The 26,681-nt window shown below is 43.8% G+C and overlaps 1 protein-coding gene across 1 annotated transcript; it reads right to left on the bottom strand.

Annotated features, from left to right (window-relative positions):
• Nucleotides 1-14,344: 14,344 nt before the first annotated feature.
• On the bottom strand, nt 14,345-16,983 carry DCAF12 (DDB1 and CUL4 associated factor 12-like protein). Its single transcript, XM_075873748.1, has one exon. The coding sequence runs from the start codon at nt 16,843-16,845 to the stop codon at nt 15,445-15,447; it is 1,401 nt and encodes a 466-aa protein (XP_075729863.1). The 5' UTR covers nt 16,846-16,983; the 3' UTR covers nt 14,345-15,444.
• Nucleotides 16,984-26,681: the final 9,698 nt, after the last annotated feature.

Raw genomic sequence — 26,681 nt, 5'->3', positions numbered from 1 at the left:
GGATTGCATGAGTGCGGATATTAAGGAATTTGGTAATGGGGCCGAAATCATCCTTCTAGGGGACATGAATGCCCACATACATGACCTTGACGGATATTCAGACACCAATGGGAAGTTATTACTAGATCTTTGCGAGCAACATAGTCTGGAGATAGTTAACACGGGACCTAAATGTGACGGCCAGATCACATGGGAAGTCGGAAACAATCAATCAAGTATTGATTATTGTCTCATGACTGAAGGAATTTACCACAAACTGGCAGAAATGAGGATAGACGAGGAAGGCATTAACAGCTTGGGTAGTGATCATAAACGAATAACATTACAAATGGGATACGAAACTAAAAATATGAGCATGGAATCAAAGTCTGGCAGCTCGTATTTAAATGACAAACAAATAATAAATATAGCCGCAAGAGTCGAGGAAGAAGTAGGCGAAATACCAGGCAAGGACTGGGAGTATAGTGAGCTGTTACATCTAATGACGAAGGAGATAGGGAAAGAGAAGAAAACTGTTTGCTGGAAAGGAAAAAGGAAGCCAAAAAGTTGGTGGAACAAGGAAATCCGGGAGGCGATCGAGAAGCGACGCGAAGCATCACGGGAGCATAGAAAGGCAAAAAAGGAGAAGCGGCCGCAGGACGAAGTCAAAAAAATATGGGAAATATATTTGGAGAAAAATCCCTTGTACAGAAATTGGTAGAGGCAAAAATTAAAGGTGAAAGTGAACGCTGGATGACAGAGATACACGAAAAAAAGGAGGTCGCGCCTAGGATTTTTTGGAGCCACATAAAGGCGCTAGGTAGGAAGTCTGTCACAACGCAACAACATATTCTAGATGAAGGAGGAAATCAATTGGAAGGGTACGAAGCGCTAGGTTACATCCAAAAGGTAACAGCCGATTCGTTTCAAAAGAGCGTCCAGGGGATCTCCCCGGTGAGTAGAAGTGCGGCGGAGAAAGCAACAGAGGAAGAGCTAGTACTTGATAATTTCAACTGGAAAAAGGCCGAAGGAAAAATTCCAAAGCGCACTGCCGCGGGTTTAGATGGGATTCCCGTTAGCCTCATTAACGAACTAGGACATAACACTAAAGAAGCATTGTTAAAAGCAGTAGAAAAAAGCTTAAAGGACGGACAAATACCGGACAGTTGGCGACAAAGTAGAATGAACTTAATCTATAAAGGCAAGGGAGAAAAGGACAAGATTCGCTCGTATAGACCACTAACCATTACATCGGTACTATACAGGTTGGCGATGCAAGCAGTAAAAATGAAAATAGAAACATGGGCCGAACATAACGATATTTTGGGAGAACTTCAGAACGGATTTCGAGTCGACAGGCGGTTAGACGATAACCTGTTTGTTCTGACTCAGTGTATAGAAATATCTAAAATAAAGAATAGGCCCTTGTACGTGGCTTTTCTAGACATCACTGGGGCATACGACAACGTTAATCAGGAAATTTTGTGGGATATATTGAAAGGAATGGGCATGGGCGACGACTGTATACAGCTTTTGAGGGAGATATACCGAGAAAATACAGTTTGCATAGAGTGGGAAGGAATGCGTAGCAAAGAGAACGTTGAGGTTAGCAGGGGTCTGAGACAGGGATGTCCTTTGTCCCCACTGTTATTCATGCTGTACATGGTGAGTATGGAAAAAGCGCTAGAAGGTAGCAACATTGGTTTTAATCTGTCACACAAACAGGGCGGCATGATGATTGAGCAGAAGCTTCCAGGTTTATTTTATGCGGACGATATCGTCTTATTTGCGGACAGTCGAGATGATATACAGCAGCTGGCGAATATATGCGGAAAGGAAGGTGAAGCTCTTGGACTAGGATTCAGTGTAACGAAGTGTGGATTGATGGTATTCAATGATCCCTGTGATCAGACGGTGTCCATACAAGGCCAAGAAATACCGAGGGTAAGTGAATACAAGTACCTTGGAGTATGGGTAAATGAGAGTGATAGATACATGGAGGTACAGGAAAAAGCCTCGGCAGCAAAAGGAAAGAGGAATGCGGCAATAATGAAGCACAGAGCGTTGTGGGGATACAATAGGTATGAGGTGCTTCGAGGTCTGTGGAAGGGTGTAATGGTTCCAGGGCTTACTTTTGGGAACTCAGTGGTGTGCATGAGGGCAGAGGTGCAATCGGGAATGGATGTAAATCAAAGGACTGTGGGACGCCTCGCGTTGGGTGCTCACGGGAAGACGACAAACGAGGCTGTAAAGGGCGATATGGGGTGGGCAGGTTTTGAGGCGAGGGAAGCGCAGAGCAAAATAAGGTTCGAAGAAAGGCTAAGAAATATGAAGGAGAGTAGATGGGCAGAGAAGGTGTTCCGTTATTTGTATAGGAAGAGCGTGGACACACAGTGGAGAAAAAGAACTAGAAGACTCACTAGTAAATATACGGCTGAGCCATATGTCAACAAAGAGCGTTAAGGGAAAAGTCAGGGAGGCGGAGAGGATTTACTGGATGGCAGCTATGGAGAAAAAACCGGCTTTGAGTAACTACCGAAAGGGCAAAAATGAAATAAGGAGGGAGGCATTTTACGATAATTCAAGGGGAAGCGCTTTACTGTTTGAAGCGAGATCGGGTTGCCTTAGAACGCGTAGTTATAAAGCAAGATTCAGTAAAGAAGAAGAAAAATGCACATGCTGCGGGAAAGATAAGGAAACGGCGGAGCATGTTCTGATTGAATGTGGAGATATCCACCCAGGTGTACGTTTGGGCACGAGCCTACAGGAAGCCTTGGGTTTTAGGGACAACAATGGAAAGCTGAACACACCCGCGATTGAAATAAGTAAGAGACGGTTAGAGTATTGGTGGCAGAAAATTAGAGAGAAAGGACAAAAATAAATATTGGAAAAATAAAATATGGACAGTGTGCCGTAAATGGCAGAGAACTTAAGCTGAAAATTTACCTTTTTTCCATTAAGATAGAATTTATCGAAGTAGAGGCATTAGGCCAACATAAAAAAAACGTTTTTTTTTTTGTCGAGCCTGATGGCATACTTGTCACCACCCCGTTATAAAGGGGACGCTCATAGCACCCATCCATCCATCCAACTACGCGAGAGTTGAATTTTTGAATCACTCGCGCCATTCCCCATAGCAACGGCCGGCGGTTCTTCTTTTGATGAACCAAACAGAAACGAACAGGCAGCAATTTGTTGCGTCTCTTGATGCACGGAAGACCCTTTATTTAGTGCAGCTGGATCAATTACTAGTGATTAATTGTAGGCGGTCCGTCTGATATCATCGGGATCATTTTGAGAATGTCCTACTGCGGCGCGTGTGCTCTAGTGCATTTACCTTAATTTCTCGGTAAGTAGGGCACTGTTGTTAATAATATTTTTGTTTTAGATGTTGTCACACATTCAGCCTTCACTCTGACGTAAATTGTTATTTGACTTTTGTGTTCCTTTAACACATGCGCGTGAGACGTATTGCGGAAACGGGTTTGCTCGGGCCACCCTGCAAGCACGGGCATGAAGCCAAACGTGGCAGAACAAAAAGAACGGCGCGTTTTAGAGTCAAACCCATAAATTTGGAAGCAGGAAAGTGATAAAAATAACCAAAACAATCGAAGGCACGAGACAGTTTACAAAATACTAACCAGGACCTTTATTTACGCTTCCTTCAGATTCACATCGTGTATTGGCTCAGAGTCACTCGACGTGACGAGAAACGTCATGGGTGACGTCACCTGTAGAGCGGAATCATTACTCAACCCCAGCTCTGGCACTATCGTGACGCTGCCAAAACTGCTATTGAACCACGAAGCGGCCCGGCGTTATGAGGAATTTGCTGCGCTCTTCCCACCAGGCTAGGGCAAGTGACAGCATCATATTAGGCGGCGGTACACCTCACTAACCCCTTTTCTTATAAAAAATATCAACATAAAAACAACGACGATCGCGCGCTATATCACAAGTACGGCTACTGCCGTGCTAGCGCCCCCTGGGATAAATAAATGGATAAAGGGGGTAAACAGTGAAGGACACGAGTGTTTTCGGTGAGAGCCAGAAGGGTGCACAATTTATTCAGGGGTGTTCACACGAGGGAGAAATTGACGGGGGACACGGGATGGATTGGGTATCACGTGACTAATTCGTCACGGATTAGTGAGGTAGCATATATAGTAACTCTAGTCTAAAGTGCGACCTCCCCGCGACATCTCCGAGGAGACGGGTACCTTTTTCCCGACAGGACAAACGATCCCCCGCAGGTGGAGGATACGGCAGAAATTCGGGATCTTGTTTGGCCACATTATTGAACTTGCTCCTGTTACTGCACTCCTGCAGAGAGCGGCAGTGGGTGTCCAGTCTGCAGCTGCATGGTCGTCTGCCACTCGTAGTCAGCAGCTCGTCAAACGACTGGTAGAAGCCATCAGAGTAGTCTTAACACTACTCTATCCCTTTGTATGATTATGGTGGCTAGCCACCATGCCAAACCCTCCGTTAGCCTTGCCCGGTCCGCGTGAGTGGGGGAAATTTGGGGGGGGGGGGGCTTTTCCTCACCTGTTGACGTCACCTTGCTCCTCCATTATCACCCATGGATGTGTCCCTCGTGTAAACACCGCTTAAATGGCAATATTGCTCCAAACAGCTACTCAAGCAACGTTTCTAATTTGCAGAATTTTGGAAGATGTTCATTAGGTCACAAATTGCAGCCCGCCAAAAGTAATGACACTATATATACTATGTATATGCATTTCCCGTGTTCCTTCTATACAGCCACCCACGTCTTCCAACTCGAATTTGGTAAATGTGTTCGCCAGCATCCTGCTACTCTTATCACACATGACGTGTTCGTTTGATCGGTATCGCATATTGCTGAAAGATGGGTCTCCTGCGAAGGCTTCTTCATTCCGACACAGTAGCACAAGGCTGTGTCTCAACCCGATTTCAAACACAGGCCACCACTGCCCTCCAGCGACACGGGTCCACCTGGAGGCTCCAGGGATGTCTAGCACCGTGCTAGACACTGACGGTAGGTGTCAAGCCCTGCATAACTTCTTCACTGCGTAGCCATGGCCTTTGAACCGACACTTAGACTGACAAACTAAATATTTGAGGCCTTGCTGCCAAGCGGAAACAGAGCCAAGCCTATAGGCTGCTTGTGGATCATGGTTTGGATGTATTAGCTATACAAGAAACGAAAGTCGACAGTGACGAAGATACCCGAGGCGTGATGCTGAGGTTTACAGCACATTGCTACGCAATTGTAAGTGATACAATAGGGACGTCTGCAGGCTATGTCTTGTTCATTAAAAAGTTACCGGGTCTTGTAGTGCAAGATACCACCTCTTGCCCGTCTGGTCAATTGGTTTCCCGTGATTTTGCATGTAATGAATATCAGTGACGTATTGCATTTATGCACCTATCTTTTGCGAGGAACACACACTCTTTTTTTTTCTAATGCTAAAGGAGCACTTAAGTTTGGAAAGGAAGTCTGTTGTACTTGGTGACACGGCCCCCCGTCTTCTTGCGAATACAGTGAAAAGAACTTTCTCTGCTTCGAAATGCAGTGAAAGTAGCTTTCATGTTTTACAAACACATGCATCCTGTATACATGCTTTGCCATGTAACATGAAATATTGCAGTAATAACGCGTGCTACAAAGGCCCATGGCCAGCGGACATCCTGAATTTCCTGAGATGTAGATCCTGAATTTCTGGCTCACAGCCACCCTGGAAAATTGGCCAAGAATCGGGTAGATTAATAAAAAACAGGAATATATATATATATATATATATATATTTAAATAATAGCAAGAAGAATAATAACACAAATCATAAATGATTGATATAAAAGGGAATTTTCCTGTAGCATACATTGATTAGCTGAGAACCTTTTGGTATTGAGGTTATTGAGTAAATCTCTTCAACTGTTCAATGAAATCTTGCACGGACTCGCACACTTTCTCGTTGCTGTGCCCAAGAGTACTATATGCACCTAGGGATAGTAAATTTGACGTCGAAGCTAATCCAAGGATTAGTAATGGTGTTTGTAGAGATATTTTACTTAATGCTGACAACTTTTGACAAAAGATCAAGAAGCGTTCTACATTTTCTCTTCTCCACAAAAAGAACAAAGCGGGGAGGGAGTCTAGCCTGCTCTGAATAATTAAAAATTTAATGGAGGAATACGATGGCATAACTGAGTGATTAAAACTTCCAGACCTCTGTTAGGACATTAGGAAGGTTTTCAAGGTGTCATTAGATAGTTCAAACCTGGGGAAATTCTTAAAGATGGTGTGGGGAATTCTGGCACATCATTAGCCTCCGAAATCTAGCCACTATTATAAAAGCTGTAGTAGGGGTAATATTAATAGCTGGTCTGTCTAACCCCACTTTTGCTAGTGCACCTGCTGTTTCATTTAGAGTTATGCCTCTACGCCCAGGCACCCAATTTCATCGTACGAAAGTCAAGTGATTAGGCGCTCAGGAATCGAATTCACTTAATACTTTCGAATTACTGCATGCTGTGAGCGCACTGCAGACCGACAAAGATTCCATTTTTATTATGGTGGAATTGATTGATGTCATCAGTTTTCAAAGGGCCAATGCTACAGCTAACATTCAACAATAAAGATGAGTGTGAAATTGGGAATTTGGAGAGAAAAGGACCAGTCTAGAACAGGGCAGAATATACTGGTGCCACCCTTTTCGTCTCTCTGTGAAGCGTCCGTCGCAATGATGACATTTGCCTGCATTCTTAGCAAGTACTAGTCCTGTAAAGCAGCTTTTAACATATTACTCGGTAGGTGTTTAGCACTATTAGAGAAAATGTCATGAAAGTATATTTGGATAGAATCTTTCGAGTTACAAACACGAATAACCTCCCTAATTTGCACGGACAGTGTATTAAAAATAGACTGTACAAACTTTACTTGAGGTGTGTGAAATCTAGGCCAGTGACATTGAAAAAATAAACCGGGTGGCAGTAAAACTGTTTCTTTATGCCTTAAAGGGGATTCAAACGCCCTTAAGTATGTTTGTACAGCCAATATTGTGAATCTTGTGACGAGTGAGGAAATTCTAGCTTCCGTATATAAAACGTTATTCGCTACAAATTTAGGTAGCCCTAAGCACATGGGCAGTGCCTGCTTCTCCAGAATAACAAGAGGACGCAGCTAACAGGCAAGTGCCCCGGAGTATAAGAAACATCCAAATTCTAGAACCGGTCTCACGTACATGCGGTATATTGATAATAATGTGGCTCTGCGCAAGCCTGATCTTCTGTTGCTTATCCTCTGTAGTATGCCAACTGTCTGAACACCCTTTGCTGCAATATATTCAATGTGGTTTCGATATACTAGAGAGCTGTCATATATTACTGCTAGATATTTGATGCTTTGAATCTGTGGAATGACATCAGCTTTGTATGAGATGGATATATGTACTGCATCTTGTATAAGAAATACCAATAACGCACACTTGTTCACGTTTAGGGAAAGATAAATAGTGTCGAGCCAGTGCACTATTTCAAATAAGTACAATTGGAGGTTTTGATAGGGAGCTTGAATGTCATTAGCTGAGATAAGAACGCGATATCATGAGCATAGCCATACGTCTGAACATTCTCATCACATGGGATAGAGCTTATTAAAATATTCAATAGTACCAGAGACGGAACAGCACCTTGGGGAATTCCTTTTTCCTGTTTATAAGTACTTGATGAAACACCATGTAACGAACAGTAAAAAATTTTATTGCTATATATTACCTTGACAAAATTGGAAATTTGTGCCATTGGTCTGATATTGTCTCAAACGTAGCCTTCACCAGGTTATTTAAGAACAGGTATGATTATTGCATTTTTTCAATCAGATGGAATCCAAGCTTCTCTTATCGAATAATTTATTACAATAAGTACATCTTCCCATGACTCATTGAATAAAATTTTCAACATTGCTGAAACGACTTCATCCGGGCCTGGAGCTGCCGTAGAAAGTTTTCTTATAACCTCTGATACTTCCTCCATCGATATTTTGGTAAAACTGTCACCTGATTGTGAGATTACTGAAGGGACTATATATTAGCCGGAAATTGCTTTTCCAAACTTTGAGTTATGCTCTCCAATGACTGCTTCATTTCATGAGGCGATAAAACTATGGATTCAGGATTTATTGCTTGAGAAATCAGTTTCTTTTGTCTCAGAAATACAAGTAGTGCTCTTTTCTTATTGACTTCAAAAGAAATTCGAAATGCTTTTCATCATCCTCCCTTTTTACTTTAGCTACCAAAACGTTTAAATGTACCTGCAATGTATTTATAATCTGACCAGTTTTTAGGACATTGATTGTGTAATAGCTTCTTCCAGGCAGCTTTTCTACACCTGAAAACCCGAGTACAGTTATCATTCCACCATCAAGACACAGGTTTTTGTTCAACTGAGTGAACCTCAAATTCCACTTTGTTGCGTGACTCCTATAAAATTGAATAAATGCTCAATGCATTTTGCTTTACCGTTGCTTCTGACAGAGAATCCATGAAGCATCGCAAGCTCCTTTTAAAAGTACTGTAATTAGGCACGTGAGTATCTAGAAAGAAATTATTTTAGTGGGCATACAATGTCTAATATCACTGGAATGTGATCCCTAATAGTCGCAGAGTCAACGGTCGACCAAGATGAGATGCAGAGGCCTGATCTAAAAAAAGTCAAGTCTAAAGATGAGAAAGGCATCTCTCTAATAAATGTGGTGATACCTGAGTTATGACAAGAGGGGCTATTACCCTGAGACAAGTTCCATAACCGAGTACCGCATGAGTTTGTCCTTAAGCCCCATGTAATGCGATGAGAGTCCCCCGCCAATAGGACATCATTTTCACTAATAGAAATTACACTATCCAAAGGGTTTGTGCCATGAACCCCTGAAGGATAACATATATTTGCTATGTAAAATTTTCCACATGAAGGAAGACTCAAAGCAACTACTAGGATTTCATACTCTGACAACAGAAGCTGAAGCACTATTTTTGCCTTGTGGCAAAATCTGGCAGATCTAGAGAAAATAATGTATATTTTTTTAAATGAAAATACTGACGTCGAGCTAACCAAGTTTCTTGGAACAATAATTAGTCAGGATTTTTTTCAAATCTGTGAAAGCTGAAAAAATGGAATGACAATTCTACTGTAAGACTTTCAACGACTCAATGGTGGGATATACCAACAGTCAAAACAATCTTCTCTAGTTTTATGGCCCGTATGACCTTGCTAGGTGGAGCCTTTCTTGCTTTTGTCTGCGATGACACGGAAGATGGGTTTAAGGTAGGTCACCTACATTTCTGGATACCCGAATCGATTTCAACGTCAGCGTTGACACTCAGATCAATAATAGGGAGGGAACCTCCTCTCTCTGTAGACTTGTTAACCTATCTAGTGTCTTTTGGGCGCAGCCTATCGTCACTTGTGCTGCATGCTGCCGAGATGTCTCAGGGAAATTTACCGAGGAGGAGCTGCTGAGTTATTTGTCTGCTGAGTTTATTGAGCGCTCATTATCTGATTCAGGCATTCTGGGGGGCTGGTAAATAACCTGTCCATTGCTTTTGACATTGCCTTTTCTACTGCAGTCTCAATTGTTTGGGCAAAACTAGCATCTGCCATTGCATTTTGCCACGCGGTAATCCCAGCATAACTTTGTGGCATTTACTTGACAACTGCCATTGCTTCTCTCCTTGAGCATCGTTGCCTGTTCATTACTTCCAACAGTTGCTTGTCTTGAACGGGACAACTAGAACAATCCGCTCTATGAGCACCCTCACAGAGGCAGAATTTCTTGCAATCAGCGTTTGACCCTCACCACAAATGCAACACCGTATTCCAGATTTACACCCACCAGCACTATGGCCAAAATACCATAGTACTGGTGCATTACAGGGAAAGCGATGCTAATCGTTTCACCCTGAAGATTAGAGGCCAAGCTTTTCTTTCAGATGGGCACGATGTTCCGGCAAAAGTTTCGATGACTGACTGAGTAACTACCCTCACGTTGTCTATTACTCGATTGTACCGGTAGATAGCTATTACCCCGGCCATTGAGAGTTTCTCGAGCATCTCAGACGGGCTTAGTTCTAAGTCAATTCCGAGTCCACGTACAATGTTTTTGGGGCATGCAAGATGAGGTGGGATATATGCACTCACCAGCATAAAGGCAAATGATGAGCATTTCAGAAGATCGGCTACACAATCTTTGTCTGGCACATGATACCTCCGCGGCCAAACTGTCATACATCGGTGAGCTGCTCCTGAATTTCCTTAGGGTTGTTCAACTGGATTGATCCATTACCCAAGGGCCCCAGCGCAACGTGGATGCTGCAAACGCCGTTGCGTAGAAAGACACCGAAAGGTAGATTATCCGGTCAAAGAGAGGTTGTCCATGCTAAACTGCCCTGCCCAGGAGAGTTCCTGGACATTGCTGCAATATCTTTATGATCCCTGAAAGCAAACTAACACAGGAGAATAGATTCAAATAGGCTCAAAAGATATTCGGCTACCCGATCCTTAACAACCAAAACCACCAGAACGGAGCGTGTTGCAACGCAGCTGGAGTCAAGAACCGCTGGTCTCCGGCCTGCTGTGCTTGCGGCAGGTGATTATCATAATGGCTTCATGGTTTAAAGCCGGTCACCTACTACAAAAGGCACACGCTACTGCACCTATTCCCTTGAGGCTACGTAGTGGATGCATAGAAAGTTCAAAAAGGTTTCATGCACAATGTATTTGAAGTAAGCACTAGTAACAGAATATCGCTACCACATTCAACTCCTAAAGGCCAAGCTTTAGGGTCCCCTATTTTTTGGTAAATTTTTTTTCTTTTCTAGGTCACTTTTTTATGCCAAGGCATAAACGTACATACTACACTGTAGTCAAAAATAATTAAGGTCACAAGTAATTTTCACAAAATTGCTTGCATATAATTCATTTCACTACTAAATTGTTACCCCACAAAATTAATACATCTCATTACTCATTAAAGCAGAAAAATTAATTACCATCATTCTATTACTACCAGTCTAGAAGAGTTCAAAAACACTGATTAGATGTAAATTGAGCTCAAGTCACTAAACGCTGGCTGTGACCCTGTCATAAATATATGCGAAAATATGTTTTGGTGTCACTGACATGCACTTTTATGGCACAAAGGCACAAGCGTCCCTCTCCAAGTGGGACGCAAGGGATGAATGCAGGCGACATAGTAGCATCTATCACCTCATTTAGCAATATCAAAGGTGCACTGCCACACAAAAATCCCACATTCTGCCTGCTACGTTCCTCCCTAAGAGCATTTCTCAGGTGACCATCTGTAATAATACAATTTTTGCCGTAAAGGCTTTTTCATTGGTCTCGATGTCAATCATAAGTGCTCCTCCATGACAAATGTAACCCAGCTCACCGAGTTTACTCTCCCCTTATTTTGCTGGTTTATCTCTAATGAACAAGGCCTGTGTGCATTACGAGCACAAAGCTTTGTTTTTATGAGGTTAAACGAATCTCCCATGAACAAACTCTACTCTTAGCACTACTAAATAGCTTCTGTAGATGTGCGACACTTTTGTAATTATATTATGGATCAAATTAGACAAAAAAGCTTCATGCGCAAACACAATGAAGCACATCGCAGTGAGGTTTCCAGTTCATTCCGACCTTCGGTGGTTGATCAATGGGCCAACCATCATCATCATCAGCCTGACTACGTCCACTGCAGGACAAAGGCCTCTCTCATGTTCCGCCAGTCAACTTGGTCCTGTGCTTGCTGCTGCCAATTTATACCCGCAAACATTTTAATCTTATCTGCCCACCTAACCTTCCATCTCCCCGTAACCCGCTTGCCTTCTCTGGGAATCCAGTTACCCTTAATGACCAGTGGTTATCCTGTTTACACGCTACATGCGCGGCCCATGCCCATTTCCTCTTCTTGATTTCAACTATGATATCCTTAACCCCCGTTTGTTCCCTAATCCACTCTGCTTTCTTCTTCAAGGAGAGCATAAAGGTGGGTCTTAAAATTAATCTGCAGAAAACGAAAGTAATGTACAACAACCTCGGAAGAGAGCAGCGCTTAAGGATAGGTAACAGTGCACTTCAAGTTCTAAAAGACTATGTCTGCTTAGGGCAGGTAATAACGGCGGAGCCGAAACACGACATTGAAGTAACTAGAAGAATAAGAATGGAGTGGAACACATTTGGCAAGCACTCTCTAATCATGACAGGTAGATTGCCACTATCCCTCAAGAGGAAGGTATGTAACAGCTGCATCTTTCCGGTACTTAGCTATGGAGCAGAAACCTGGAGACTTACAAAGAGGGTTCAGCTTAAATAGAGGACGACGCAGCGAGCAATGGAAAGAAAAATGGTAGGCGTGACCATGAGAGACAAGAAGAGAGCAGAGTGGATTAGGGCCAACCAATCAACCTTGAAACATCTGCATTTTCCCAACTTCGCGACAAGTCAGAAAAAAAAAAAATTCGAGCCACTTACTTAAGACACATATTTTCTCTGTGTGCTTACTTGGACGCTGTCGCCAAAATTTTCCTTAACCGGACTCACTCGAACACAGGCTCACCACCTTACTCAGACTCAAAATCAAGGTTTGACCCAAGACTGAGTGAGTCAGCTCATGGGTCTGTTAACATAAGATCAGCTTTTTAAATCATACTGTATTATCAGTGCTCTTTATTCTCAATATCTCACATAACTAGGTGCTCTACGATACGCCTTCTGATGATGTACTTTCAATACGAGGTGTTAGTAGCTTCAGTCCACAAAGGGCATTTTTATGAAATATGCAACTCATAGGAGATATTTTTATCAAGAAATTCCCCTGAAAGACTTTGGTAAGTGGTCATGGAAACACACCCCTGCAGCACACCCACATGGACAATAAATATTGATGTGGTGCATCAACTTTAGTGTGTCGAGATATGCCGATATATTGACTGATATGTGCGGTTTAACGTCCCAATACCATCATATGATTGATTATGAGAGACGGCGAAGTAGAGGGCTCCGGAAATTTCGACCACCTGGGGTTTTTTAACGTGCACCCAAATCTGAGCGCACGGGCCTACAACATTTTCGCCTCCATCGCAGCCGGAATTTGAACCCGCGACCTGCTGGTCAGCAGCAGAGTACCTTAGCCACTAGACCACCGCGGCGGAGCAGATATGCCGATATAAGGCTCACAGTAATGCTGAAGATGAGTAGATAGAACCACAAGTTAGCAACAAAGGATCGGCCTCCCCAGACTCACTAAAAAAATCTATTTTGCACGCAGAATTCACCTGTACCCAAACTCGATCAAACTTTACTCATCCGGATTTACTTGGACTCACGGCCCGATCAGATTCTGTGCAAGTTCATTCATGAATGAGTTTGCCAACCATGACTGCCAAAAAATGTTCTTGCAACCACCGATATCTTATATTTGAAGGTACTGGATCAAAAGGCGCCAAGTGGAGTACCAATTATGCGAGATATTGATGTTAAGAACATTCACACAAAGTTCGAAGAAGCCGATTGTATGTCAATGAACTCGTGAGTCGGCTATTTCAAACTCAGAGCCGTGAGTCCTAGCGAGTTACATTTCGTTGAGTCTGAGTGAGTCTGGCCGAGCAAAATTTTGTGAATCTGAATCCGAGCGAGTCTCAAGGGCAAAATTTCATTCTTGAGCGAGCGCTACATTTTCTGCCGATCTATGGGCACAAGCGAAGATAAATGTATATGAATAACTTACCAAAGTTATTCAGGAACTCTTCCGCCACATGAATGAAAATCGGTAAATGAAACCGTCTCATCTTGCAGCTTTTCAGAATTCTTATAGAACGATTTATGATGCCTTCGCTTACCCAACATCGAACCAGTATTTCGTACACACAGGAAGAAAACTAGTCCCATGCAAATAAATGTAAACAGTGCTAGTCATTGAATTTTTAATGCAATGCCATGTTAGAAATGACTGCCCTAGAAAGCATGCTACTTAAGACGGTAGAATGAACTTCAGGCCTACCACCTGCAAGCTGGCTTAATTAGCATATAATTAACATAAGCCCCATCTCTCTCATTGAGAAGGTTCTCTACTGCCATTTTCGTGGCTTGGATTCCACAATATAGCTTCCTTGTCTTCACTGTTGAGCATTTCTTCGAAACATTGGACCTTGCCACTCGCAGAACCACGTCTGCTCCAAGCACTCTTCTCGACAGGTATGTAGGAACAGGCTAAGAGACACCAAACCAAACTTAAACCGCTGACATTTACTCACTGGGACAATAGAGCTCCAATGCAGAACAATGTGCCCAGTGGAAAGCGTTTGCCAGAGGAAAAAAGGAAACATGATAAAAATAAAAACCGTTATTTATAGCACCGACCACCACACGTGCACGGCCAGATTGTGAAGTGACTGCACAAGTCGTTGCACAAGGAAACAATAGAAAAAAAGAAAGAAAACAAAAGAAGATATACGAAAAAACGTTCAGGAACAAACATTAGGCTCATGAAAAAAGCTGCATGCAATACTCAAAATGTTCACAGAGCATTGCCTAGGACCATGCGAATGCCAAAACCAGCAATTCACTTCCGAAAGCACATCGGGTGGTTATATCATGTCTGCAGCAGCGTGGTGGGCAGAGTGAAGAACACAACACAGGATCACGAACACTTCGGGATGACCATTTAGATATACGATTGGGGCCAAGATGTAGCCAGAGATTCCTTCCGGGGCGAGAAGTATTGTGAGCCGAGGTATGCTCTATCCAATTGCAAATTACAAATTCGTTTCATAGGTTTGGCTCGATGCGGCCACTTTTGATAGTGGACGTTGTCATGATGAAACACAGTAGCGCTATTACAACAAAGCAGCCATAGGAACACAGCATAGCTTCATTTACCCTCAGCCCTCTGATAGCCTGGTTGCTGTGACTGAGACAAAGCCTATCACTGACACACACAGGGTGAGTGAGACAATGTCCATGAGAGCGTGACTATTTCATGCTGTGAACACTGGGTAACTTTGAAATTGAAGCAGCTTGCTTAGCTTGTACATCATGTAGTCTGCCCCGATTTCATTCACTCCTCCTCGAGCTCCGTAAGCGAGGGTACATTAGAGATTGATGCAGCTCTTAGCAACCCCAGGCTTGAATTCTTTGTGCGTAGCATGGCTAAAAGTAGGGATGCATCGAGTTACACGCTCGTAACCCTCTTAACAATGGCAATAGCAGGTCAAATTTCACGACACAATTTGAAGGGATTCAGTTCGGCCATGGGCTTTCAAGCACTGCCAATACTCGATGATTGTCCTTCCTTGCAAGGAAGATAACGTGTGAAGCGGGGCCAGCCATTTTTGAAAGAAAAGTTTTCTCGGTAACACCATGAAACATTGTTGTCTACCAAACATTGCTTGATGTCAAAGGTTTTGCCCTGTACTACCTGTGCCACCCTCAATACCACAACCCAGCATAGTTGCCCTGAAGACTCGCAGGCAGGGGTCCACCGGCTGCAAACAGCCGCAGACCCGAAGGGTCATAACAGTGTGTGTATATGGCCGGATTGTACTCGGTGTTCCAGAAAACCTCGCGGTACAGTTCATCAGCGTGCACCCAGCCCCTGTTGGCCTTTAGGGTGCTGTACCTGGCTCGGTCGGTGTCTTCGAGATACTTGTAAGCACGCAGGTCAAAGAATAGCAGCACACCAATACCCGTGCCAATGGTGAGCAGGTCGTCCATGAAGCTGAGAGACCGGATACCGCAACCGATGTACTTTGAGGGAACCTTCTGCGTCTGCTGGAGCGTACGAGAGTCCAGGAACGTGACGTACGACTTGGACCCGACTGCATAGACGTTGCGGTCTGGCTGCTGCGCGAGACAAACGTTCTCCTGGCAGTAGGGCATCTTGAAAGACGCCTTCCAGCGCAACGACTGAGCGTCCCACTGGTGGATGTAGGCGTTGAGCGACAGAGCAACTATATCACCATGGCGACGGCTGAACACGAGCGCCCGTATCTTGTCGGCGTCCTTGCATCCGCGCACGGCGAGCGGCCTCACCGCGTGATAGCGAGGCGGCAGTGGGGAGGAGCAGCTCCAGGAGGAGTCGTCGTCACCTTGCTGTGGCCAGCCGCACGGTTCCTGCACCCTCCAGAGGGCTAGCGTCGCGTCGCGCGACCCGGTCACGTAGAATTCGTCGTCCAACCAGGCCAGGTCGAAGATCCAGTCGGTATGGGCCCTCTCGCCCACGCACACGGGATCCAGCGTGGGTAGCCTGTAGACGGCCGTGTCGTTCGCGTGCTGGGCGCCAGTGGCCAGCAGAGTGCGCGACGGGTTCATCTGCAGCGCGTGGATCCCGCAGTGGTTCTCGGGGGGCGGGCTGGAGTGCGAGCTATGCAAGCTCGGGATCTGGCAGAGCTTGCCGTTCTCAGAGTCGAGCACGATCAGTTTGTTGCACTTGGTGCCGAACACTATCTGGCGTTCCGAGAGCCACGCCGAGCAGAATACCTTGTTGATGCGCCCCAGGCTGATCTCGCGTTCGCGGTACAGGCCGTTTTGAAGTAGTCGTCGGGTGCCGTACGTCTCGTTGACGCTCAGCTGTTGCCTGTGCTGCAAGCCCAGTTCGCGGCTCTGCACGTAGTCGCCGAAGTTACGCGAGGTCCTTTTCGAGCAATACATGTCGTGCCGAATGATAAGTTCCAGCCGCACCGGGTCGCTGAAGACCAAGGGGTTTCCACCGTTCGCCGCCGATTCTACTCCGGGCCAAGCAAACTTGTAGGAACCGTCCAACGAATTTCGGTCGTCTTCCTCGTCGTCCGTGCGGAACCCACTGATGCTAAGCTTTCGTACGTGGGCCATGGCGTTCTGAATTCGCCGTTACGATTGAGAGTATGCACGGCTTTGAACGTGGGAACACGGCAAATCTCAGCACGCTATATCGCAACTTTCCATTTTTAGAGCCTCTCAGCTGATGGCCGCCATGTCATAGAGACTGCGCCGATGCCCACCGGGCGTCGCCCGCTTGTCTGCAATCTCGAAACCGAAACAACTGTTTCGGTTTGCGCATTGTCGTCGTCTGTCCCTGTTTGCTAGCGCCATAGCGTTTCATACACTGAAAGAATGAAACTCTATGGCTAGCACTACCGAAGCTACACTAGTAGGGTATGCATATTCGGGCTGTGATCTCGTTGTTAGCGCAACATTTCGTAATTTATTTTCTTGTGAAAGTTGAAATGCCGTGGGATATAGTTTTATTGGAGAAGTTCAGCAACTGCCCAGTAAAGCTGAAACGCCATGCTTACTTATGAAGCAGGGCACGGAGACACGGCACAAAAGCAAAGAAAAGGGGTTGTCATGTATTTTCTGTCCATTTGTGCACTCTGTGTTTTGTGCCTTGTCCGTTTACTGTGTTAATTACTCTATGCCTTGTCTCCGTACCCTGCTACACAGGTAAACAGGACGACTGTCTTACAGCTTTCGACAAAAAATAAGTGCCCACGGGGGCAAGCAGTTTTTTTTTTTTTTTTAAACCTCTTCGATCACGCCGAACGGCCCTTTGGTTTTAGAACGAATGCCACGAAACTTTTTAACGCGACAAATGCCGTATGTGGACTGGGTGGATGCATGCACGCCTAAAGCGAGTGATAGACGGCATTTTCTATACAGATATGATACGCGTAGTTGAAATCCGCCGATTTTCGCCTGATTTCCGAGAAAAAAATAACAGTCCTGAAGATTGGCGGACGTGAAACCATAATATGTGGGACGATACAAATTTATTCCACGAGTGGCTCAATTGTTCAAGAAACGACGCTAGTTTATCACAGCATGAGACCAGCATCGCTAATCACGTACGATAGCTAAAGCAACGGGCGAGTCATAAAACCTCTGCGAACCAACCACGTAGATCATTGATCTTCTAGCGACCAAACCGGATATTGTGCCAGCAAATTGTGGCCTCCGTGGTCCGCAATGACTCTCTATGGAAGCTGATCCTGGAGGCAACCTACGCCGAACGCCAGTTTCTCCCCCCTCCCCACCTTCCCGAGGTAAGTGGGGCTTTCGCAAAATAATATCCGCACACGCTGAGCCCCCCCCCCCCCCCCCCAAAAAAAAGAAACGCATGCATAGGCACCCACCCACCCACTTACACACACAAATATATATATATATATATATATATATATATATATATATATATATATATATATATATATATATATATATATATATATATATATATATATAGGGGAAGAAGTGTATACTTAAGGGCTCGTTTTTCCGTGTTTTGACACAATATAGTGAGATCTAACAGGCAATAATGCCAAGGAATGTATAGGGGAAGTTATTAGACCCAATTGTAAAGCAAATGTGAAGAAAGAAAAGTGGGTGAAAAGATAACTTGCCGTGGGCAGGAACCGAACCTGCGACCTTCGAATAACGCGTTTGATGCCCTACCACTGAGCTACCACGGCGGCTATCACCCCAGCCACTTTAATGTTTTATATGTGAATTTAAACGTGGGAGTGTCAGTCAGCGCCATCTGTAGCCATGGCGGCGAGGGTGGCACACTCTTTATGAGCCTGTTTTGCGTCACGTAGCCTGTGAACTTATTACGAGCTGGCAGCTGACCTCGTATACAACCTAACGGCACCACGTGTGCCAGTACGAGGCCCTTGTTAATGAATAAGGGAAAGAAGTGTATACTTAAGGGCTCGTTTTTCCATGTTTCGACACAATATTAATGAGATCTAACAGACAATAATGCCAAGGAATGTATAGGGGAAGTTATTAGACCCCATTGTAACGTAAATGTGAAGAAAGAATATATATATCATGAAGTCTTGGTATTCTTGGTTGCGTCAGTGTTTATTTGAGGAAAGACCTTGCAAAATGAACTGGCAGAGCCAGTACACAGACGATAACGATGATGATGCCACAGAGTGGCAATGAGGACAAAGAGACAAGCGGATGTTGGTGATTGCGATCATGCAGGGATGAGAACGATGTAAGTAACAAACGCCCACACCGACCACGCCGATTCCCCCCACTTGGAAGCGGACACCTTGGCCGCCGTAAGTCACAGTGACAGGGAACGTCGTGTGAAAGGTTTCATGCGACAAACGTGGACAATCTCTGTGCTGCGGTAACGGCAGCCCACAATATATATATATATATATATATATATATATATATATATATATATATATATATATATATATATATATATATATATATATATATATATATATATATATATATATATATATATATATATGTGTGTGTGTGTGTGTGTGTGTGTGTGTGTGTGTGTGTGTGTACAGCATTTTCGCCTCCATCGAAAATGCTGTAGGCCCGTGTGCTTATATTTGGGTGCAGGATAAAGAACATTAGGTGGCCTAAATTTCTGGAGCCCTCCACTACGGCGTCTCTCATTATCATATGGCAGTTTCGACGCTACACTCCACATATCATATAAGATTGCCAGACAACTATAGGCTGTCCTATACTTGCCTTTCTTTTCATTCTCTAATGCTTTCTTTAGCCAGATAACTTCAAGACAGTATCACTATTTGATGCAGTTGGGAAAGCAATCATAAAATTGTTTATCGGGAATACCTTGACTGCCCGTAGGCTGTAACCAATTTTATGCAAAATGTTCAGATATCATTTTAACACAGTTACGGACCAAGCTTACATTATTGCTGAATAAACCAAGAGGTTCAATTCATCCTGCAAGAACAATTCTTTTTTTTTTTTTTTGGTGAAGTCCGACTTTGTTAAGTTCGTGGAAGGAATACTATTATGCATATGTGTAATTGACTTTATGAAAATCACGACATTGCTAAGCCATTTCCAAACTGGTTTTAAACCATCTGGTGTGTGTGTGTGCCCCGACATATAGTTAAAGCAATCTTGTGTGGTGCTATGGACAACATTGTGTGTCACACAGACGACCCTCGGTGTACCCAACTAAAGCTTACTATACTGCCGTGCATTTGGACAAAATGAAGTTTTTATGCGTTTTACGTGCTATGCAAAACAAATGGCCCAAAAGGCCACAGTACATTTTCCACCACCTAAAAAAAAGTAGCGGACATGACGGAGGGGTTTTAGGATGGCTGTAATAAAAAAAAGGCAACATAATTCTATTCTCCAGAGAATCACATTGTCTCGAGTATGCTTAAGCAGATATGGAGTGTTGTTCAGAAGGTACTTGTAGCTCCGCTGTTAAAATTTCAACATATCACTTCTACTTATTGTATCCTGATATTCTGACATAAGTGTGTTTATCATGACATTCAATTTTCTTGCTTCTGCACTTGACACTCAATTTCTCTGGAAGACATTACAAAGCTTTTTGAATATGCTTCTGATCACTGGTTACAAGTTGTTCACTGGCAAATCTGTCGCTTCCTACTGATACAGGGATGAGGGTCTCATCTGGAGCATCATCATGGTCGTGGGCAGGATTTCCTCTTGAGGGGTGCAAACTAGTGTTGCATTGAGACTGGAGGAAGGGGACAGCACTGCTGTAGCTTGGGTGAGGGCAAGTGTCCCTTTTGCCGACGCCCATGAACATCGTCGACTGTTTCATTGCTTGAAACTATTTCATTTCTTAAAAGGTATTTCATTTCTTAAAAGGTACAGGATGGGTGACATTTTTGAAAACAGTGATGTAGTTATGCAGGGACATCATGCTTGTTTCACTCAAGGGAAGTTAGCACAAGGGGGCATAGAAATCATTTTGCTTTTTTTTTTTTCAAAAATAGCTCACACATTCAGTTGACTTGTCAAAGTGAAATGCACGCTTTAAGCTAGCGATTGGCCACTTTTTAAGGCAGAGGGCCCCATTGCATGAAGCCGACATAACGGGGGCCCACACGGCAAAAGGTGGTCAGGGAAGGGTGGCTTTGCGGGCAAAGAGAAAGTTTTGTTGGATTGACATTAATGATATAAAACAGTGTCATAGAAATCATGTATATTTTGAAATACCTACGTCAAGGTTGATCTCCAACCGATTCAAAAAGTCGTGGAGGTGTTTACACTGTTGGAAGCTTAGTTTGGGGCTGGTGGTGCTGGGAGCCGCATAATACCGTAGAGTCAACATAATACTGCTTTGGAGGCCACAGGTTGCAAACTCCTGCAATCGGGCAATGCAAGCTTTAAGCAATTAGGCAGCCCGACCTCATTTTCTTGAATGACGATGGTTGACATACTGAAACACCAGTGCATCACCAACGGGTAGACTTTTCTAACGTATGCGCCTTATTAATGATAAATTCAAACTGCGAGCACTTCTCACATCTCTTTGTATGCTTCCAGAAAAATTTTTGAACTTTTAATAGAATCTTTATATATCGCTGCGATGTTCGATTCCCAATTCTTAAAGGGCTTATGCCATCAATTTTTGAGGCAATAACGAGCCTCTTCTGAGTATCCTCTGTATGCAAAGGCACCATACACGAATGACCGAACACAGCAAACATTTTGAATAAATTTAAATTCAAAAGTGTGTCTATATGCTCATGCTTCCATCTGTAGTGATGCGATTGACCTCCAGAGCTCTGCCACGTAAGTTCCGGCAAAGCATCGCAGCTGCTGCAGCTAGCCATGGCAACTGTCGGCATGTTGTTTGTTCGGCGGGTGTTTGTTTAGCACAATTGTTCAAGAACAAACGACACCCAGCACGATGTGTGTCACAGCTTTGTGTGGTCATGTGGCCACGTCACCGCCCAACTTGGCACCCAGGAACGGAGAGCGAAAAGTGTCCACATAAATAAGGCAATATTAGTTTATTTAGTGAAAATAAATTAATTTTAGTGCATGCATCATGCTTCTTGGGGATATTAGAACCGCTTACAGCAAAAAACGTACAAACCACAAACATAGTGGCATCACCGCTTCAACACATTAGCAGGGCTAACCGACCTACTGCTAATTGTTTATGTCTTAAACATTTCTTAATCAAGGCAGCTATAAGACATCTGAATAATAAAAACAAGGCATTTTACACGTTATTTTGTGTTTTCTGGGTGAAATACAGTGCTAGCATAGCATCAATAGATTCTGTCATGAGTGGACAAATGTCATGTATCCAAGAACCATAGCAATGAAATTCTTGGTCAGCCTTTGCATTGACATTTTCTTCGTGATATGGCCCCACTCATTAGAGAGAGAAATGGGGGACTGCGAAAAATAATTTTAGGTTTGCAGACATGCAACGTAGGTCGACCAACTCGCGAGCAAAAAAATTTGGAGAGGATATGCTCTCTGTCAGTCTTCATTCATAACCCGATGCAAAGAAAGAAAGTAGGCGACGGGAGTACTGAGAAGGAAAAGCAGAAATGGTGCACGCTGAAACCCATGTAATAAAATAAGTTGTTTTCACACATTTGCAGCACCAATATTGTTTTGGCATTTAGCTTAGCTTTCCCTTATGGTCTCCGAGTGAAGATTAGAGGGCGTGCGTTTTCGCCTGTAGTGACACTTCCTTACTGGCTCCACTAAGAAAAGTGATTGTTCTCCCTTGGGAAATGAAAGTTATGCTTTACAGACTGAAAGAAATCAGTACAGCGTGTACCCATACAGAAGAATGTCTGAGCTGATCTAGACTGCTACTGAAACGTTCAAGTCAATGTTCCATTGTGCTTGAATTGCGAGGGCGTGTGCATAGCAAAGGCAGATGGGGCATGAGTTGTATTTACACCACCTTTCTTGATGAACCAAAATGATTGTTCTTTTATAATTCTATCTGTATTATACCTGTATAGACACCTTTGACTGCAAACATGAATTACTGGCATTTCCCCGGAAGTGAATACTAGTGCCACAAAGCATGGTGCACGCTTGGTCACCACACATGGAAGACGCAAAACACGTCACACAGTCTGAAAGAACATTTTATTACAAAAGTTAAACCCTTCCACGCCCCCCTCCCCTCCCATTCCTTTTGTCAGCTCTACAATTCTCAATACAGTTTTTGTTTTATTTAATTTATGCAAAAGGCTGCTCTCTTGCTTTGTTTCTGCTATGAAACTCACACACATACAAACTTACGGCGATGCAAACAAAAACAACAGACACATCCAGTTTGAAAAAGCACTTCGGAACATTCTTTACAAGTGGAATAAGCGAGCATAGCCGGAACTAAATATAACTCGCATGCCTACGAACAAAATGGCAAGCGTGATCCAGAGTTTTCCAGAGCTTGATCTGGCTCAGAAGGTGCCATGAACACATGTAAAATATTTTGTGCACAAGCTACCAGGAACAATCGCTTCTCTAACTGCACACAAAAGCCGCATCTGAGTTAGTTCAGGCGAAAGGATGCTTGGGAATTGAAAATATTGTAGCAACATGTTTTACGTGCACGAAGTTCCGGTTCTTCCATAAACGCAGACTTCACTTTTTTTTTCTTGATGCTGCATACGAATGTCCTCAGAAAGATTTTCCAGGCAACTTTCCATAATTTGCTCAAGTAGCACTTCTTATAGACAAAAAGTTGAACAAGGTGGTGCTAATGTATCCGCATGACCACTTGCATTACCAGTTCTTTCGCATTGTCAGAAATGGCAACGTCGTTGAGATAACACTGTTCTTGATGCCATCTATATTATCCACCTCGTATCGAAGGTTAGACATCACCTTGTCCGAAATCCTCAAAGTACCAAAGCAGATGGATGTGTAAAGTTTTAAAACAATGAAGGATGAAAGCAAGGCGCTCAACCATTAACTCACTGCAACAAAAATTGCTGCATTAAAATTTTTGGGCACTAATAACTTTCTGCTCGTATTGTAGGCCAGATTGGGCTGTTAAGTTGCTGCATTCTTAAATTTAACCCCTTACTTGTTAAACTAATATGCTAAGCATGACGTAAGCAAAGTGGTCCGAGTACGGTGATACTTCCTAGATATGAGCCATGACTGTGAAAAGCCACGGGAGGCAAGAAGCTCCCATGTAAGACAGCCTGTGACTAAAGTTACCTGAACAAAAGTTAAAACAGACCATTTTGTGCACATTTGTACAAACTGGGGTCGGCAGCACATCGATTTCACTACCTGTTTTAGTTAGTAAAATCAAAGGAGGCCAGAGTCACTTTACCTAAGCACAGTACAACAAACCATCCTATCAACGCAGCTCAACACCCAAATGACTTTGCTGCACCAGGCGTTAAAACAATAAAAAATATTTTACACGCGACCATCAATCGTGCGTTAAACTTGCACAACAAACAGCCCATTTTCAATGCCGGTAGGCAAAAGCAGTGGCCCAAGATGGCTTCGACTAACATTGTGTACAAAAAGCTACGAGTGTTCTTTTTTCCCTTATTAAGCGATATGGCCGGAGGCTTGGAGATATGCATGTTTTCCAGCAAACTGTATATACTTATGAAGATGACTCGACTTGCAGGCTGCTCGAAAACCAAAAAAGCCCTGGCAGTGTCGAGGCGTGAAAAGTGAAATCTCTCCGACATGTCACAACACACCTTCAGAAGATGAGAACTCGGGATGTGGCAACCCTTAACAGCTGACAGTTGCTTCAAACAATCAATCGCAACACCACAATGAGAAATACCATACTAAATAAAGTATATAAAGTCCCTCCCAATGAAGTCACGTGTGATGCAAAGTTAATTTCTTTGTATTCAATATTCATTACAGATCTATATGTGTTATACAATTATAACGGCACAAAGTTTTTCGTATATAGTTACATCCACTTTCGTTATGTTGAGGTGCGACTATACTAGCTGCGACACAACACGAGGTGTTGATCGCGTGCTTCTCGTACGGGGAGCGCGCTTGGTCTACAAACACCACCGACAAGAATGCCCAGTCGACTTACGTACTTTTAAAAAATATGTATATAACGTGGAGCACCAAGCATGGGCATCGGTGAGAGGACGTCTCGAGTAGCGAAACGAGTGTGAAAAGCACGCGAGATGCACAATATATGAACTATCAGCGAGAAGAAATCGCCGAACGGCGTCTGCCAGTTAAGAACTAGTTAACTGATGAGAGATCGAAGGTTATGTCTGAAAAAAAAAAAGCATCGAATGACAGTACTGCAAGCAACACCACGAAGACCACCACAGCCGGTCACACGCTCGAGGACCCCCGTACAAAGCCTCGTGCCACAACCTGTCCGCCTGTAACAGAAGTGCAAGTTAATTTGTACACGATCATGAACACGTGTCAAAATGAGTTCTTAAACAACGCAGCGAACATTGTCAAACTGAAAAATAAGAGTCCAGTTCCAAACACGAGACATCCCACTTGCTACTTTCGAAAGAACGGTCGACGTCGTGACATGCCCACAGTTCTGTTCCCCGATTCGTTGGTCACCAACCTAAAGGGGTACAAGATGCAGAAGTAGGGATCCGTACTGACAAGCACTAAGTATATTAAAAGAAGTGTAAAAAAATAAAACCAACACAACAGCACCAACGCTAAGCAGTCCCACATGTCATACGTCTGCACACGCTAAAATTTCTTTTACACACCTGCAGATTCGGTTGGAACTCACAAAGAGACGCGTGCATGTTCACAATGATACAAAAAAGTTGTACACAACATATCTCACGTCGACGAAGTAGCACACCATTATGACCAGCCTTAAAAAACAAAAAAATAGTCAGAACAGCTACACAAGGAGTCTACAATTAAGCGAAGGCCGCGCCAGCTTCAACAACACAGGTCACCACCTCACAAGAAATCTACCGCAAACACAGACGGAGCACGAAACACGACAATAGGGACAGAAAAAAAGTCCACACACGCAAACCAAAACCGGTATGTACTTTGTAAAAACGGTCCGAGACAGTCCTAGTTTGCAAGTCATTCTTTGTCCTATAGCCGAAAAGTTAAAAAAAAAAAAGAATAAGCTCCGCATTTCTTCAGATGAAAATGGTTCTTCGCAATGGTGGTACTTCTCGTTAAAAAAAAATAATGAATTGCACGAGCCATACCTGTTGCGAGAGATACGACGTCACTCAAGGAGATAGCGCATAACAACATGAAAAAAAAAAAAACGTAGCACGCACCCACGCACAATTTCAACTCTTGTTCACACTGGTTTGCAGTGCTTGACCCGGCACCAAGTTCACGTACTTCAGCACGCCGGCGACCAAGATTCGCGCACATGTCAGTCTGTCGTGGTTTACGGAAGAATGTATGGCAGCGAATGGCAACGGTCCGTTCTAGGGAGAAGGGGGAAGTCAACGTCCCATTGTTTGAGTTGCGCATGGAACGTCCCCGATGTGTTGGACGCTGACCGGCGAGATATCCATTTTCTTTTCGCTCTTCCTCGGTGACGACTAGAGCCGAGGGAGTTTGGGTGGCAGCACTGAAGAAGGTCGTACCATGCACTGACACATCGAGAGAGAGACAGAGGCTGGGTGAGAAAGCTAGGCAGTCAAGTCGCATTACTCGCGATTCTCAGTTGCCTCTATGCATTGCTCAGGTGCCTCTACGCATTGCTCGGGAGCTCAAGTGAAGCATTGCTTAGGTCCCACTAGACTACGCTTGCCCCCTCTTAATTGAAATGCAGCAGTGTCATTTATGGTGCTACCAGCATGAGTCTCGTCAGAGAATGAGATTGTTGCACTCAGCTCATTGTGTGAATGAAGCCGTATAAAATATTGGCGGGTGCATCCATGCATCCGATCTTGTGAGTACATACAGCTACGTTT

The sequence above is a fragment of the Rhipicephalus microplus genome, chromosome 9 (assembly GCF_043290135.1).
Source record: "Rhipicephalus microplus isolate Deutch F79 chromosome 9, USDA_Rmic, whole genome shotgun sequence".
NCBI lineage: Eukaryota > Metazoa > Arthropoda > Arachnida > Ixodida > Ixodidae > Rhipicephalus > Rhipicephalus microplus.
Note: the sequence above shows the minus strand (reverse complement) of the source record. Positions and strands in the feature narration are given on the sequence as shown.

Coding starts and splice junctions, on each gene's coding strand:
- DCAF12 (XM_075873748.1), bottom strand. CDS start 16,845: ATGGCCCACGTACGAAAGCTTAGCATCAGTGGGTTCCGCACGGACGAC.